General features: G+C 55.0%; 3 protein-coding genes across 3 annotated transcripts; 1 reads left to right on the forward strand and 2 right to left on the reverse strand.

The window, feature by feature from the left end:
- Positions 1 to 3,791: 3,791 nt before the first annotated feature.
- Positions 3,792 to 4,715, reverse strand: C8Q71DRAFT_726442 (beta-lactamase-like protein; the record flags this gene model as incomplete). The annotated part of the gene is made up of 1 exon (XM_047921761.1): positions 3,792 to 4,715. One exon carries the CDS (start codon positions 4,713 to 4,715, stop codon positions 3,792 to 3,794), a length of 924 nt encoding a protein of 307 aa, XP_047775342.1.
- Positions 4,716 to 5,478: 763 nt separating this feature from the next.
- Positions 5,479 to 8,090, forward strand: C8Q71DRAFT_778517 (GroES-like protein). Its single transcript, XM_047924775.1, has 6 exons — positions 5,479 to 5,651; positions 5,717 to 5,819; positions 6,869 to 7,109; positions 7,161 to 7,267; positions 7,327 to 7,638; positions 7,696 to 8,090. Exons 1-6 carry the CDS (start codon positions 5,601 to 5,603, stop codon positions 7,938 to 7,940), a joined length of 1,059 nt encoding a protein of 352 aa, XP_047775343.1. The 5' UTR covers positions 5,479 to 5,600; the 3' UTR covers positions 7,941 to 8,090.
- A 2,114-nt stretch (positions 8,091 to 10,204) lies between these two features.
- Positions 10,205 to 13,409, reverse strand: C8Q71DRAFT_861216 (OPT oligopeptide transporter; the record flags this gene model as incomplete). The annotated part of the gene is made up of 17 exons (XM_047927873.1): positions 10,205 to 10,223; positions 10,277 to 10,469; positions 10,537 to 10,769; positions 10,832 to 10,920; positions 10,971 to 11,244; positions 11,299 to 11,362; positions 11,435 to 11,521; positions 11,575 to 11,885; positions 11,942 to 11,996; positions 12,048 to 12,159; positions 12,212 to 12,456; positions 12,515 to 12,604; positions 12,657 to 12,711; positions 12,762 to 12,923; positions 12,977 to 13,146; positions 13,200 to 13,271; positions 13,328 to 13,409. The coding sequence occupies 17 exons, from the start codon at positions 13,407 to 13,409 to the stop codon at positions 10,205 to 10,207; spliced, it is 2,313 nt and encodes a 770-aa protein (XP_047775344.1).
- Between the last annotated feature and the right edge of the window lie 1,614 nt (positions 13,410 to 15,023).

Here is a 15,023-nt window from a genome sequence, read left to right on the forward strand (position 1 = left end):
TGCCTCAGTACTTACCGTGTCGGCATCGATTCGGCAATGTTCAGGCTTCGACGGCATCACTCTTATGGCGAGTGAGTGCCATGCGCATGGGAATGTGGTCATGCATGAGCTGACAACCTATGTAGCCGGTGCGTTAGTATCAGGAGAAGAATTGTCCTCGCGTGCGCACGTGCAGGCAGTCGTGGGCGCATGTGGGTGCTCCGCGCACAGCAAGGACATGAAACTGTCCGACATGCCTTGGGCTTGGGCACTCGAGCGATTCATTGTGTTCTTGTGCTGTTTTCTTCTCCGGGAGAGTGCCCGGTTGATTCACGGATCTTCCCGACTTTAGCCTCCTGAGCGACGCGCCCGCGAGATCGAGCATTGGGACTCGACGCGTCGACGAATCTGGACGCTCATCACCTCATCACATCCACGTCTCGACTCGTGCCCTTTTCTCTCATATCGCGACACACGGCGTCAAGGCAGGCGTGATGGCGTTCGGGATATGCCGCAGTCGCTGGAGCACCTGGCGCACGATATCGTGGCGAAGGTCATGTTCCTCTCGCAGAATACCCGGCGCAAGAACGCGGTGTTAGCGTTATCGGGCTACTGGTACGTCTACGTTACGTCCAAACTCCGCCTATTCTTGGAGTTGTGCGCTCATTGGTCTTGAATTCAAGGACGGTTGCTACTGCAGTGGAGGCGACCATGCTCTTACAAACCGGGGTTAGCTCTCTAGTACTTCCCCCGCGGAATTGCAAAATCGCTGACGTTCGCCTCATTATTGTGCGTGTGCTCAGCGATGCAGATGTAGACGAAGTCGTGCTTCTTCCGGTCGAAAGGGTAACCGCGTGTAAGTGAATAGAGTCGGAACATGGCCGCTCCAAGGCGACTGTTCTCGTCACGCTATCTAGTGGCGTGTCCGCAAAGGCGCCTTCGACCATGATCCGTTGTACGCCATGTACGCCAGATCTTGCTGATCACAACATCGCGCACTGGCCGCATTCGGGCCACGTCGACCGTGTGGCAATCGTGCCCACGGGGGTTGTGCTGCAACCAGTCACCACAGAAAATCCGGCTAGGTTTGTGAACCTCGATCTCTGTAGGGTCATCAGCACTCATCACGATCCCATGCTAGTGCCAGCATCCTGGGGAATCATTGCCAGTTGTGCTCGAGCGTGGCGGAAACGCGTCGACCGTCGGGTTACACTGACAGGAAGGGCCCCCAGTCCGCGGACAGGCGGTAGCTTTCCCATGGGTATCAACCATACACTGGTTCGGCTTCTCGATACGTCACATCTCGCAAGATCCCGGACCAGCTCGTGTTGTCGCAATGCATGCAACCCATTACGCTGAGAATTGACCGAGATGAACCTGCCTATACTCACCGATCTGCTTCTGTAGGTTGGCTGCGGCCTCCGGGAGATCGCATGTCCTCCGAATCTGACGGCTTCGATTCAGGGGCTTGTGGGGAGGCGTTCGTTGCGGCCTCCAGCGTCTGGCCACGTTATGTATACCGAAGAATCGGGATATGTTGCCTTCTGCTCGATTTATGGTGACGTTGTAACCTGGTTGGTACACAAGTTGTCACAACCATCTCTAAGAATGAATACGACGCGAGGCCACAGCGTCGAGCGAGGCGAACGTGCGTTCTATGCGATAGGAGCCCCATTCAATTACTCATCCCCTCTTCTTTGACGACAGGCTAGACCTAAGAGATTATTTCATTCGTGGGGAGACCCGCGAATGGACTGTCTGTTTTGTGCTCTTCTCCACCGTAAAGACAGCGTTCTCATGAAGAGGAAGCCGCGACGTAGGCAGATGGTCAGCATGTGAAAAGCAGAAGCTTCGCAACTATTGCCCACGATGATGCCGTAGTCGTATGGCTTCGGAGATGCACCAGGCCCTCTCATGTCGGCGGGGGGATAGCACGGCTACCTGATGGAACTCTGGCGGTCAAGCAACGTCGTCTGGTACAACCTGGACCGCGAAGGCATTTCGTAAGACCTTCGCTATGAGTCTTGTGGCGAAGTTTTGTTGGTATTCGATCAGTAAGCATCCAAGTCCAGAGACTCATGCATGTCTCATGCGCCTGCAGCAGGTCGGGGAACCCGGGCGACAGCAAAGGGTCCTACTAGAACGCCACCCCTAATAATTCTGTACGGTAAGTAGATGCAGTGCCGTCGTGTTCGCTCCCCGGTTGTTCGCATCTTCACACCGGCTAGACTGCGATCCGAAGCAGAGACGATGGTGTAACTCCCATCCCCTGTACGTCACGCCGTTGCTTTGCGACTTATTGTGCCTACTGACAACATTGCTGTGTTGCCACCCGCAGGGTTTGGTCTGGACTGGTGACGGCCGTATTGTGGCGACGTGCCGAGTGATCATCGAGTCGTCCGAGTCGAAACACGCGTGGTGTGCCAGGCTACCAGTGTCACCGCACTCGGTGTCTCGGTTTGCCAGAGACCGTCTGAGCCCCGAGCTCAGGTGGACACATGTTTTCGCACCCTGCCACTGTGCCAGGCTGTGAAGGGACTTTGGGACGTCGCTCTCGACTGCAACGTTGGGTATAACCATGGCAATTCGCTAAAGAACCAAATGTGACTCGGGACACATGCAATAATTGGGGAGTATCCTAGAGGGAAGCACGCTTCCTTCTCGCCGTTTCGACAGAACACTACTGCGACTAGGCGAGACAAGGGTAGTCCCGGGGTTTTCTAGTAACAACTTTGGTGTTTCGAAATATAATTGATTATGGTCCGAGCTTCGTGGAATTCACCTTCAATGGGTATCGTCGAACTGGTGAACGACATTATAGCACTCTATACGTTCTCGGTGTACACCAGCTGAAGTGGTTGTACATCCCAAAGCGAACCACATTCGGTGATGATGAACACACCGGCATCCCGCTGTGCAGTGCATGGGCCGTGACGTAGACCGTGATCGGTCATTGTTATTGCCCCGGCAATGTCATCTCCCTGATCGTAGTCCGGACCTTGGCACAACCTTGGCACCTTTCGTCGCCTTCGGCGTACACAGCCGCGGAGGTCGCGTCGTTTATGGTAACGATGGGGTCCCGGTGGAGCGGCTGGACGTGGTGATCTATGAAACAAGGGTGAATTTGTCGTCCTTGACTAATCATGAGAAATAAATCTTGCGGGATCGATGGCACGTCCCCCGCTGGGAGTCCGAGGAGCTCAAGACGCTTTTGGCGAGATCTGGGTGCCAGAGGGAAGCAGCAATCTAGATAGCGATCTGCTCATCCGTCGAAGCGGCGGGACGCGGCGGGTGCTTCGCGCAGGTGGCGCGTGTTTCTTACCGCGCGACTCACAAAAATGTGATGCAAATCCGGCTGGCTGTGTGCCTTTCGTAGCCCCTATGAAGACGGGACGTACAAATGAATTTTTGGGGGCTGTTGGGCTGGTTGACTCCCTACCATCGTTGTCTTGAGGATGCTCGTCGCTCTCAACCCGTTCCAAGCGCATGTCGATGTACTTGACTTTGGTACTCAACGCTGCAGCGCAGCGCTTCTGAGCACCACTGTCCAGTACGTAGTCTGTGTTCTGTGCATTACTCAAGCTTCACGAATTTATGAGGTGAGTATTGTTGCTTCCGTCCCTTCAAGTGATATTTGCAGAGACCAGGGACTCTGTCCTCGTCAAAGACATAGACGGCAACGTCGAAAGGTGCAGTGCTGCAATTACGCCTTTCCATGATGCTACAGACTACCAGCAGAACATACACGGGATCCCCCGTATCCTACATTGATTCGCGTCTCGAATTGCAGCGTGAAGATCTTCAAAATGATCTCAGGCTCCCGGGCCAGAATATACAGAGAACTTCTCTCTCTTTCTCCCGGGCCAGAATGCACCTCCGCCTTGATTCTTCTCATACCACGGTACGTCATGCGACAGCATCACCCTGACCCTCGGCTGTTCCGCAAGGGCTCTAATCTGTGCCACCATCTTCGCAGCCGTCTCCTTGTCCCTATGCGCGCAGCCGAAATGAGGGCCGTCCGCCATGCTGGCCTCGCCGGTGAGGAGCCGCCAGTCGTGGGCCGCATCCCCAGCCATAAAGACCCACCCGCCATCCGCAGACGTGCGCGCGAGGAGCGAGAGATGACCAGGGAGGTGTCCGGGCGCGTCGACGATGTACAGACTGCCGTCGCCGTAGTAGTCGAGCGCCTTCGCGAACGGGCCGATGCACACCATGTCCGGGTTGTCCGGAGAGACGAAACGCGTGCGGCCTTCAGGAAAGAGGTCGCTATGGAAGTGTGCGTTTGGGTTGGCGGGGTAGCCGGGCATCAGGAGGGCGCGACTACCGTCCCCGGCGATTACGGTCGCGTTCGTGAAGACCCGCGGGTCGCCTTGGTGGTCGAGGTGGTCGAAGTGGACGTGGGAGATGCAGACGTGTGTCACATCCGCCGGCTCGAGCCCGCCTTTCTTCAGGGAATCGACCACGTCCTGCGGGACGTCCACGCCATACCACTTCTTGATCATGGCCACGAGCGAAGGCGCCAACGCGGTCTCCCAGTCCTTGCGGACGCCTAGGTCGAAGACGAATGTGTCGGGACGGGAGGAGTGCTTGAGGAGGAAGACGAGACAGGGGAAGCGGAATATCTCTTCCGAAGGTGCGGTGTCGATGATTTGTGCCATAGGCACGTCGACAAACCCTGCGTCGAGCACAGAAACCGTGCAGTATGCCTGGTTATCCCCTGGTGGTGGTAGACTCATCGTTGGTAGATTGTTATGAGTATACTGTCTGTTGTCTACTCCCGGTGTTGGGGGGACTATGACGTCCCTGAGGGACGGTGTTGGCAACCTTGCTTCCCGTGTATGGCGTATCGTTTCCGGGAAGTGAACCGTGAGACTTCTCACATGGTCATGGGCCCATGATTTCGCGCGAAAGCAAATGCGGAGCTCACGATAAAGACCTAAAAGCATCCAGAGACGAATAAATTGGGCTCTCTGCATTGAGACAAGAAACTAGATCAGTAGATCGCAATCAGAGTGGTACACTGGCGGCGATGTGAGAGAAGAATTGGAGTTTGCCCTGTACGTACGGATCACGCAAGCGTGATGCGACGGAGACATGTGCAAATGCAACGAAGCATATCTGTGCGGAGATGTCTTCTAGGGCCACTAGGGCGACAGCGGTGGCATACGCCGGCTTCCTCAACTGGACTGAGATGGCCGCTCGGACGAACGGCGTACTCGGAGGTACTCGGCGTCTGTAAATGGACAAACCCTAGGCTAGGGTTTGGCTATATTGAGCCGCGCGCCTGCCCGTTGCGGAGAGAGGCCGGCCGAGTAGACAGGCCCACGCCCGGCGCGGGCCGCCCAACAAACCGGGGAGGGAAACGCGCCCACTTGCGCCCGCCGTTGTTGCCCTGGAACGGGCGGACAGCGGGAGGGAAGGACGGGTTCGCTTGCCGTCAGACTGTTTTGGGAGCGAACCGGCTCGACGAGCGCCGCGGACAGCCATGCATCATCAGGTATTTAGACCCGCGGAGTCCATCCCTAATCGATGTCTCCGCACTCCCTCGCCCCTCAGATACATAAGCATCAGGACACCAGATCCTACACCTTCTTACCTTCCGAGTTTCTGTGTCCTTTGATATGTCTGTCCCTGCCGTGCCAAAGACGATGAAGGCCCTCGTTGTCAAACCGGTCAGTATGAATTTATGCACCATGTACCACTTCTGGACTACTCACGCGACCGCACCATGTTACAGGGTCCAGCTGCTGTGGTCGAGGAGGTCCCGGTCCCGGTCGTTGGCAGCGATGACATCCTTGTCAAGGTCGTCGCTACCGCACAAAATCCTACGGACTGGAAATGTGCGTCCCTGTCCCTACCTCTCCTTCCATCAAGCTTGCGAACTCGTTCGTTCTCCCATGCAATAATCCCCCTCGCATGATCGAGAGGGAGGCCATCGAAGCCAACAGCGCCCATTATATGGTCCTAGTGCTTCGGGGCTTCTCTTTCGCCATCTCATTGGCCTCTGTTGGATTGCGCTCCCAGAGGAACGCCACGATCTTCGGCGCTCAGCGCTCGACATGTTGTGTATTTCCAATCTCGGTGGGGATCTTGTCCATGTGCCGTCATCCGCGGCCTCTGCCGCCTGACGGGAGGGATCATTGGAGGCATGTTCACAGCCTCCTCCAGAGCGTTCACTTGCCCGTTTCGCTGCTCCCGACCGAATGGGAATTTCCTGGCCATATGCATCGATCTGTCCGTTTGAGCGACGCGACCGGTAGCCTTGCAGCGGCCAGTCGGATGGATAGGCCGCGTCAAGTCCAGAGTCCTGCACAAGCTATGGAAGGTCCAGCACTGTGAATGTCTACACAGGCGCTCACCGGTGGCTTTCTGTCAGGACTCTATCAACGCGCTGTAATGTCCAGCACGTTTTGGGGCGACCATGGACACACCAATGACAGTATTGGCAAGTCACTTGAGTCGTTGCACCACATCCATTCATCCTGTGGCCGATGACGGTGGCGCGCACTGCAAGGCTACCGCTGGGTCATCTACGTACGGAAAGCTCGTCGACGAGAAGGATGACTTACTTTCGGCCAGCGGTTGCTTGCTACGTACGTCAAGCCACGCGGGTGGCGTACGACGGAGTTCCTCTGATACGCTCGGCAAAACATCAAGGGTATCAGAAGCGACTGTACTATGCGCCCACTGCTTCCAGGATGGGTGTCAACACAAGAATGAGCAGAACATGATTCCCTAGCGCTGTACGCTGAGAACATCGATCTGCGTTTCGACGCAGTCTATGTTCTGGCGCGCACGCGCGCTCGGGTGCTCTATGCCCTGGCATATCTTCTTACTTCCTGCTTGGAATCGAAAGCAACCGGCTGACATGTTCCCTGCCTGTTGATAGTTGTCGACTTCGTGCAGAATCACGGCACCATCCTGGGTTGCGACTGGTCAGGATACGTCGTGGATGCGGGGAAGAACGTCACGTCGCCAAGGGTTGGCGACCATGTCGCGGGCTTCGTCCAGGGCGGCACGTTCACCGATTACGGCGCATATGCCGAATACGTGCGGACGCCTGCGGAGTTGAGTTGGGTCGTACCAGAGGGCACTGTAAACCATGAGGAGGCGGCGGCGTTAGGTTGCGCGTACGTGGTATTGCCTTGACTATACGGATGTGAGTCTGAACTTACCTGTAGGTTCTGGACGGCTGTACAGGCACTGTACAACCCGACTCGGCTAGGGCTCGTTGAGCCACCGTCTAGGGTAGAGGCGGAGCAGTGGGTATTTGTCTACGGCGGCAGTAGTAAGTGTCTTGCCTGTCATACTTCTACCCTCACTGATGTCGTCCTGTTCCAACCGTAGCCTCTGTTGGCCAGTACGCTACCCAACTAGCACACCTGTCGGGCTACAAAGTTGCGACAGTTGCCTCACCACGCAACTTCGAACTCTGCAGGTCGCTCGGGGCCGACTTCGTCGCGGACTATAACGACCCGGAAGCGGTGCAACAGATCAAGGCCGCCACTGGCGACTCGATTGCCCTCGCAGTCGACACCATTAGCTTGGCACAGTCGGAAGCCTTCGCGTCCAGGGTGATCAAGCCGGGCGGCGGCAGGGTTGTCCTGCTCCTGGCGCCTGAAGAAGAGGGGCAGGTACGGGAAGACGTCGTCTTTCAACGTACGTCCGTTTGCTTCTGCTCGCTATATGCGCGCGTTAATACGTAATCCCGTGCAGCGACACTCGTATACACCGTCCTCGGCCGGCCGTTTTCCATGCTGGGTCAAGACTTCCCCGTCAGTGCGGAGGACCGCGCACACGCAGTCGCCTTCCTTAAGAAGATCCCGGAGCTCGTGCGCGAGAAGCAGATCATCCCCAACAAGACGAAGCTGTGGGAAGGTGGTCTGCAGGCTGTGCCGGATGGTCTTCAATACATGCGGGATGGGAAGGTCAGCGCGGAGAAGATCGTGTATAGTCTATGACTCACATAAGAAGACATTGCTATCTGACAATCATGGGAGGTTCCTCTTTGCATTCATTATGTAGTTGGCGATACCCAACCCGATATACCTCGATTTATGTAACATTTATCAGTAGAAAGCAAGGCAAACAGTACTTGTTGAACGTCTGAAGTCGTCAGAGTAGGCAGCGCTCGGGTGTTTGCATGAAGACAAGGTCAGTACCAAACAGTCTCGCGCGCTCTTGTCTTTGCGGCCGTCCACGTGCACCCTCCGGAGGCCCGGAACAGGCGGCCCGCATCTCGGAGGTGAGACTGGTGAGTCGCATCCCGTTGGTCCCGCTTTCACTTTCCCTTCATGAACGGACGAGCTTCTCAAAGGTCTTCAGGACCGCACGGCCTCCCTGTACAGCCCTATCCATACCAGTTGAAGATTTCATTGCCTCGAGAAGTGCTGTTGGGAAGGCTCAATTTTACACGTGGTGTCGGTCAGCGCTGTTCCGTGCGGAAAAGTGTATGCGCCCGGGTTGATTTGTGCGGGCCACGGACGCGGGGCTGTCAGTGTGGGTTCCTCACAATCGGTATTCAGTCTCCTGTTCTGATTTCACTGACAAAATTTAGTCAGGTCTACGTGCGGGAATGGTCATCCGCGTGGCGTCCATGACAGGACCATCGAATACCAACGACGTCGCAGAAGGCAGCACGAGTGTCTCTGTATCACCTGCAATTTCCAAGATGGGCCATCTTGTGCGGTGAGGCAAGCGGCTGCTTGCTGAAACATCCCGACGTCAGTCGGATGGTGGTGAGCATGGTCTGTGAAACGGCCCCCACTTGCGCCGACGGGCAGATGACTGGAGCGGCAGCTGGAGCAGAGGTGACATTCTACATCTATGGCTCGGAGATACTACTGTAAGACATGTAGACCATCTTCGGACCATGTCGCCTCGGCGATGCGGCAGACTTCACCGGCTCCCCGAAGGCGTGGAGAACCTCGTAGATGGAGCTCGGCTATTCGGGTAAGATTTGTTGACGGGGCTTGTGAGAGCATGTAGTAACGCATGTTCGACACAAAGCGGTGAGTTATACATGATATATAATATGATGTATCGCACGCGTTGACTTGCTGAGATATCACTAGTGCGATACGCCGCTTCCTCAGCAAGACGGGTCTCCGAAGGGAACGTCAGCCATGGACCGATCGGAACCACACGCCACCGATGAGACCATCATACGTTCCAGGTGCGTGACCCCATTCATCTGACCAGGGAGAAGACTACTTGACGGGCTGATCCCGGCATGGTAGGACATAGAGCGATACAGTCATTCCGCAGATTAGGAATCAGGTATACACAATACCATTGAAGAACCATTATTACTCTCACGACAATGACGGTGCTGATCGCTGATCCATATTGACGGCCACATGGCAGCATCACGAGTCAATTCGACAATTCCCATGTAACCTTTACTTCTATGACTTTGGGAGCCGCATGCGCCGGAGCAGGTTAGTGTATCAATGCTAAAGGGAAGTATTCCAAGCGTAGGAGTGCTTCCAAGTCCCGCACATGCCGGGCTTGTCATCATATGAAGGTCGGCACTGCACACTGACCGACATGACGGGCGCAGTCTGACGACGTGTCTAACATGCTCTCTCTATACAGCGAACCACACGTCCCACTAAGCTTCTGTCAGACACGCAAATTCGAATGCAGGCACGCCAGTACTATCGGGAGGTACTGCACTGAAATCTGGCAGATCACTCGAAGGCGTCAAAGGAACCTGAGCTTAGATCGCTTCCTCCTCGAGATCTACACGAGCCATTGCCAGTATCTCGCGATCTATCAGTGCCGGTCTTCCTCGTCTCGCGAGGAAGATCTGGATGGACACTCAGTCGGAGGAACACGTTGTAGGCGCGCGGGCGTCAGTACCGGGCATGCTGCCTGCCGTCTCAGAACCTGCTCAGAACACTGAGTTTGGCTACCTTCACAGCGGCCGAGATCCGTATACTGGGCCACTGCTGGGTATGTACCGATGCGAGTTCTATGCATATGCACGTTCCTGGCGCGATGCATCGTTACCCCAATGGAGATATTCGTCGCCGTAATCATCATTATGGAGTCTCTTGATTTCGGAATCGAGGGATGTACCAGCGTCAACGACATCAAAATGATCGATCGAGCCACACGAACACTCAATTTCATATCGTACCCTCCGTTACAGTTCGTACAGGCATACCTACTACACTACAGGATTATCTATGAGGGTACACAGTGTGCGCGTTCAGTTCTATCATGACCAGGTCTCAGGCCTGAAAAGACGGTGATCAGCTGCGCACGGATCGGCACAAACGAACTAACTCACCCGAAGTGGCCACCGGCGGGAATAATGTTGTAGCTCTCAGAGCGACCGTCCGCGTTGTCGAAGGGGACCGTATTGCCCCACCACGCCTGGATGGTATCCTTGCCGATAGCACCGGCCAGGGGGTACTGCACGCAGAAGAAAATGACGATGATGGAAATAGCAACGCCCGAGTCCAGACCCGCGGACAGGACATCTTATGTGAGCAGTCGGCGTCAGCCACCTCCCTCATAAAATGCCCAAAAAATCGTATGGACACTCACAGTTGTATTTCGTCCACCAGGAGAAGTGGCGGCGGCGAATGACGTAGTTGAAGATGAACCCCATGATCGCCCACGGAACGTAGTTGATCGCCGTCGCGGGCGGGATGGCTCCGGTTCCGCTGAAGATGACAGGGAAGTTAACGTATTTGATGAATGAGTTGGGCCATTTCAAGCCGATGAGGTAGGCCGCAAGAGGGCAGGCGGCTCCAACCAGGAAGAACCAAACAAGACCACTATGAGAGCGAGCATACATCAGCTTTTCCGCCTGCAACGTGTGTGAAGTGCTTGGACGTACTAGTAGATTTGTCCCTGCGAGAACTGGCGTGCAGGACCGATGACACCCCAGATGATAGACGCAGTACCGAATACTTCGGTTGATGGGCACTAACGAAGGCATTAGCTGATGTCAATGACCGGTAATGTAGCAGACTTACGATGAAACCATTCGCCTGACTGGGAGCGCATATGTCCGGGATATTGGTGAACATCCACGCTTGCACACCGAGCTGCACCGTGCCCGCAATGACGGTCGCGACAACCTGTGCCCAGAACATCTCGCGCGGGTTGATCTTCATGTAGTGACCCAACTTGAAGTCTGATGTGAACGTCAGCGCTTGGGCCATGGTGATGTAGCCCCAGGTCTTGAACATCATCATTGCGATGGGACGGCCGGGCAAGGCGTAGCCGATGATCAGCTCGGTGATGACGCTGTGAGATGCGGACATGAGCTGGAAAGAAATGAGCAACGAAAGTCTGACGTACTTCAAGCCGAGTTGCTGATTAGTGATAGCCTGGATCATGCCGACTGGGATACAATACACGAAAGCTGTAGTGGAAGCAGCGTCAGCTCGTCCGCGAAGGACACATGAGTCATCTCGAATGATCTCGAAGGGCTTACCAATGACCAAGCTGAGTACGAATGCCCAGACGGGGAACTCTGTGTGCCACACCTCGATAGACACGACTCCGAAAACGAACATGGTCGCTACATGACTCTAATTCAGCGTGTACGTCTTCACAAGACAGTATCGCACTCACCAAAGATGCACATGTACCACCACTCAGGGACCTGTCGGTACCGCGACATGAGGCGAGAGTGGATATCCGGCTGATCACTCATGGCACGGCGGGACTGCACCCAGATCTGCTTGCGGAAGTAGAGGAACGTGTGCGTGATGATCGACGTGATGGACGCGAACGAAAGCCCATAGGACATCGCGAACGTCGTCGAGAGGAAGAGCGGGCTGTATGACTCGTACTTCTCCACATTGAGGGAGGCGTCAGCGTTCGTGATGGCGGTGACGTTGTAGCTGTTACCGTAGCGGTCGAAGGAAATTCGGGACGATATTCTGCGAAGACGACATCGTCAACTTAGGTATATTCGTCGAGATCGAGCTGAACGTACGGCAGGAAAGAGCTGTACCAGGTATTCGTGTAGTACAAGATCGGCGTGAGGATCCCTTCATACTCGCATAAATAAACATCAATGGAGGATGTAAAGCCGAACTCACAGAAGAAGAACACGAATCCCACGGCAATGTTCGCTTCTGCCCACCAGGGTGTTGCAAGCGGAGAACCGATGTATGAAATCTGGGCCCAGTCGAAGGTGAGCAGCGACATGCCCTGCAAGCGATGTCAGCTTCTGGGTGTTCACTTGGCGATATCGGCAACTTACCAAGCCGCTCGAATAGCCGAAGAGCTGATTGATGACCACGTTGTTCGGGACAATCCAGCAGACCCAGTTGAAGTACGACATGGCCTGGAAGATATAGTCCGGGAACCAGTACCAGCAGAACGACCCCAGGAAGACAAATGAGAAGAACCGCTCTCGACTGATGCCACCGCGGTTACCGATCCCGGAATACTGCTGCTGGTGTAGGGTGTTGAACAGCGCGCAGGTTACTAGGTTGGTAGGCCAGACTGGTAGTTGGACGTCAATGAGCGCCGATATAGTCAAATCGAACGGAAAAGCACATACTCATGGATGCAGGCTGAACTAGGAACCTTCGCAAGATACCACCAATAGAGAAGCCGATCAACTGAGTGCTCAACACAACCATCCATTGATCTGGCAACACAGTCAATCAGAGCCGAGTAAATTAGCTATATCCCGGACGTACAGATGAAGTTATACTCCTGGTTATAGTAGACTCGTTGAACGGCAACGATGTCGGTCTGACGGGACTATTAAGGCGCATCGACATTTGGGTATCGACAGTACTCACCGCATACGCTGAGCCTGCACCGACACCGGCCATGATCGTGATCAAAACGTGTTCCTTGATGGTAAATGGTCCAGGATTGAGGGAAACACCCAGGACCTTGACCCTGGGCATGAACCTTGCCCAGAGGCGTCCGATAGGGAACGACAGCAATAGAGCAACATACTATGAATACAGAGCTGAGTGGGCGAGATGGTTGGTGAAATTTGTATACGTACGCTGCCGACGCTGACGGATGGATACCGGAAAAAGAAAAACTGGTTCATGCCGGGAATGATCACCGCCCAAATGACTCCGATGACCCAAGTACGGATGGTTGATGACGGCATCTCGAAGTCATCCGTGTTGGCGACGGCAGAACGAACCTCAGGATACGGCGAGTCGTCCTCTGGGTGGGCTATGTCAATAAAGAACACGCCAGATGAAGTCATACGCCCGTACCGAACTCAAGAGCTTCCTTCTCGTCGAGGTTAGGATCCTCAAATTCAGCGACCGCGACGTTGTCCTTCAAAGCTGCTATTCGGGTTAGGATTCGCATATCAAATGATAGTAAAGCGAGTATCACTGACCACCCTTCTCGGCCCCCAACTTCTCGTTGCCGGAGATGGAGCTGGTGCTCGAGCTCTCCGGATCATCACGTACACTGGCCATGGCGGTGTGCGACGTGGGCGAGGACGGAATGGAGGTCCGGGAAGACGGGAGGCGAGGTGGGCTTCCCTCCGCCATGTGGGTTCTTATGTGCGCCCGAAATTTCTCCAACGCAGATAAGGTGTGCTGGGAAATGGCGCATACGGTGTGAGTCAGTATGTCCGTTTGCATATGACAATGGCTTATCGTGCCGGAAACTGAGTAGACCAGGTACGAGATGTTTACCAAGACGTTCGAGATCCAACTAGATGACAGTGATGCTTGCTCCAATACTGACAGTGAAGGGTTCCGACCCTTCTCACTTGGCTCAACCGCGCGTGGTTGGCGTAGACCGGGTGGGACGCATCGTGCACCTGTTCAACTCAGTCCCCTCCCCCTTGTATGAAAAGTGGGTGCACCTGGGGCAATGCGGGTGCTTCATGGAGAACCCTTCAATGACATACGTCCGATACGCCGGGTTTTCCTTCGATGGCTCCGCTCCCTGTCAGTGGTCAAATCGGTGAGCTAGCACGCGCCGAGGGAGACGCGGGAGGTTCTGCTGAACGATAATAGACGTACCAGCGTCAGCATTCCCATGTCCCGCGTGCTCACGAAGTACTCGACACCACCGTGCCAGGGCGGCGAATCCTCATTCGGGATGCATGAGATAGCATGCGAACGCAATCCTAGGCTAGGCGGACTGGATAGCGGCTTAGTCGGCGGTTCAGGGAAGGAGCGGACCGCGGCGAACCTGGGTAGAAGTATTGGAGTAGAGTTCATGTGCACGCGACCGTATGGGCCGCCGGGAGAGGTTGCGCTGTATTCCGAAGGAGTCTCTTCTCGCGAACCCCAACTTGCTATCTAATCGCTAACACCGTCAGGAGAATGTCTGGCTGGGCAGGAGTGGTAGGCTACGGCTGCGATCACCTTTGCAGCCTCGTCAACAATATGGCACAGAGGGCGCGCGATAGCAGGCGAGCCAGGCCTGAATTGCAAACGCAGTGTCAATTTCGAAGGTACGTGGAGGCGCTCGACGTCACTTTTGGACACAACGGTGAGAAGCTCGTGTCCGGATAGCCACTACATACCAACTCAAGCCGCTGCGGAACATCCGAGGCGGACATTGGTGCCGATGTGCGCCGCGTGCTTTCTTGTGGCCCAAGGCTGCGCAGTAACTTCGCTTTACTCGCGCATTGCAACATCACGGTCGATCGTCACTGCGCCGAAACTTGAATGCCTTGACAATGGGCTACGTGATGAGCCTGCTCTATCTGCTCGTAAGAAATAAGCAGAGAATACGCACTCATGGAATCGTCGGAGTCTGTACTTACCTTCCTGAGGTAACTCTGAAACACAGCGCTGTGTGCTAGCTGAGGTTATCGTGCCGTAGCGAGTGGCGGGTACTAGAACTTGAAGGAACTCAGTCACCGCCGTGACGCTGACCTTGCGTACGAACCTCATCAGCTTCCGAGCACGATATACCTATTCTGATAAGTGAAAGCACATGTGTTCCATACCGCCGGCCGTGCGAGTGATTCCTGGCTGAATGTTCAAGACGAAATTGCTATCGCGTGTGGGCTTCCTATTTTCCATCTCAGACTCCAGAGTCCACGACCAGTACTTGTCCAACCATTTCCT

This window comes from Rhodofomes roseus (genome assembly GCF_022264815.1).
Source record: "Rhodofomes roseus strain CIRM-BRFM 1785 chromosome Unknown C8Q71scaffold_22, whole genome shotgun sequence".
Classification (NCBI taxonomy): domain Eukaryota; kingdom Fungi; phylum Basidiomycota; class Agaricomycetes; order Polyporales; family Fomitopsidaceae; genus Rhodofomes; species Rhodofomes roseus.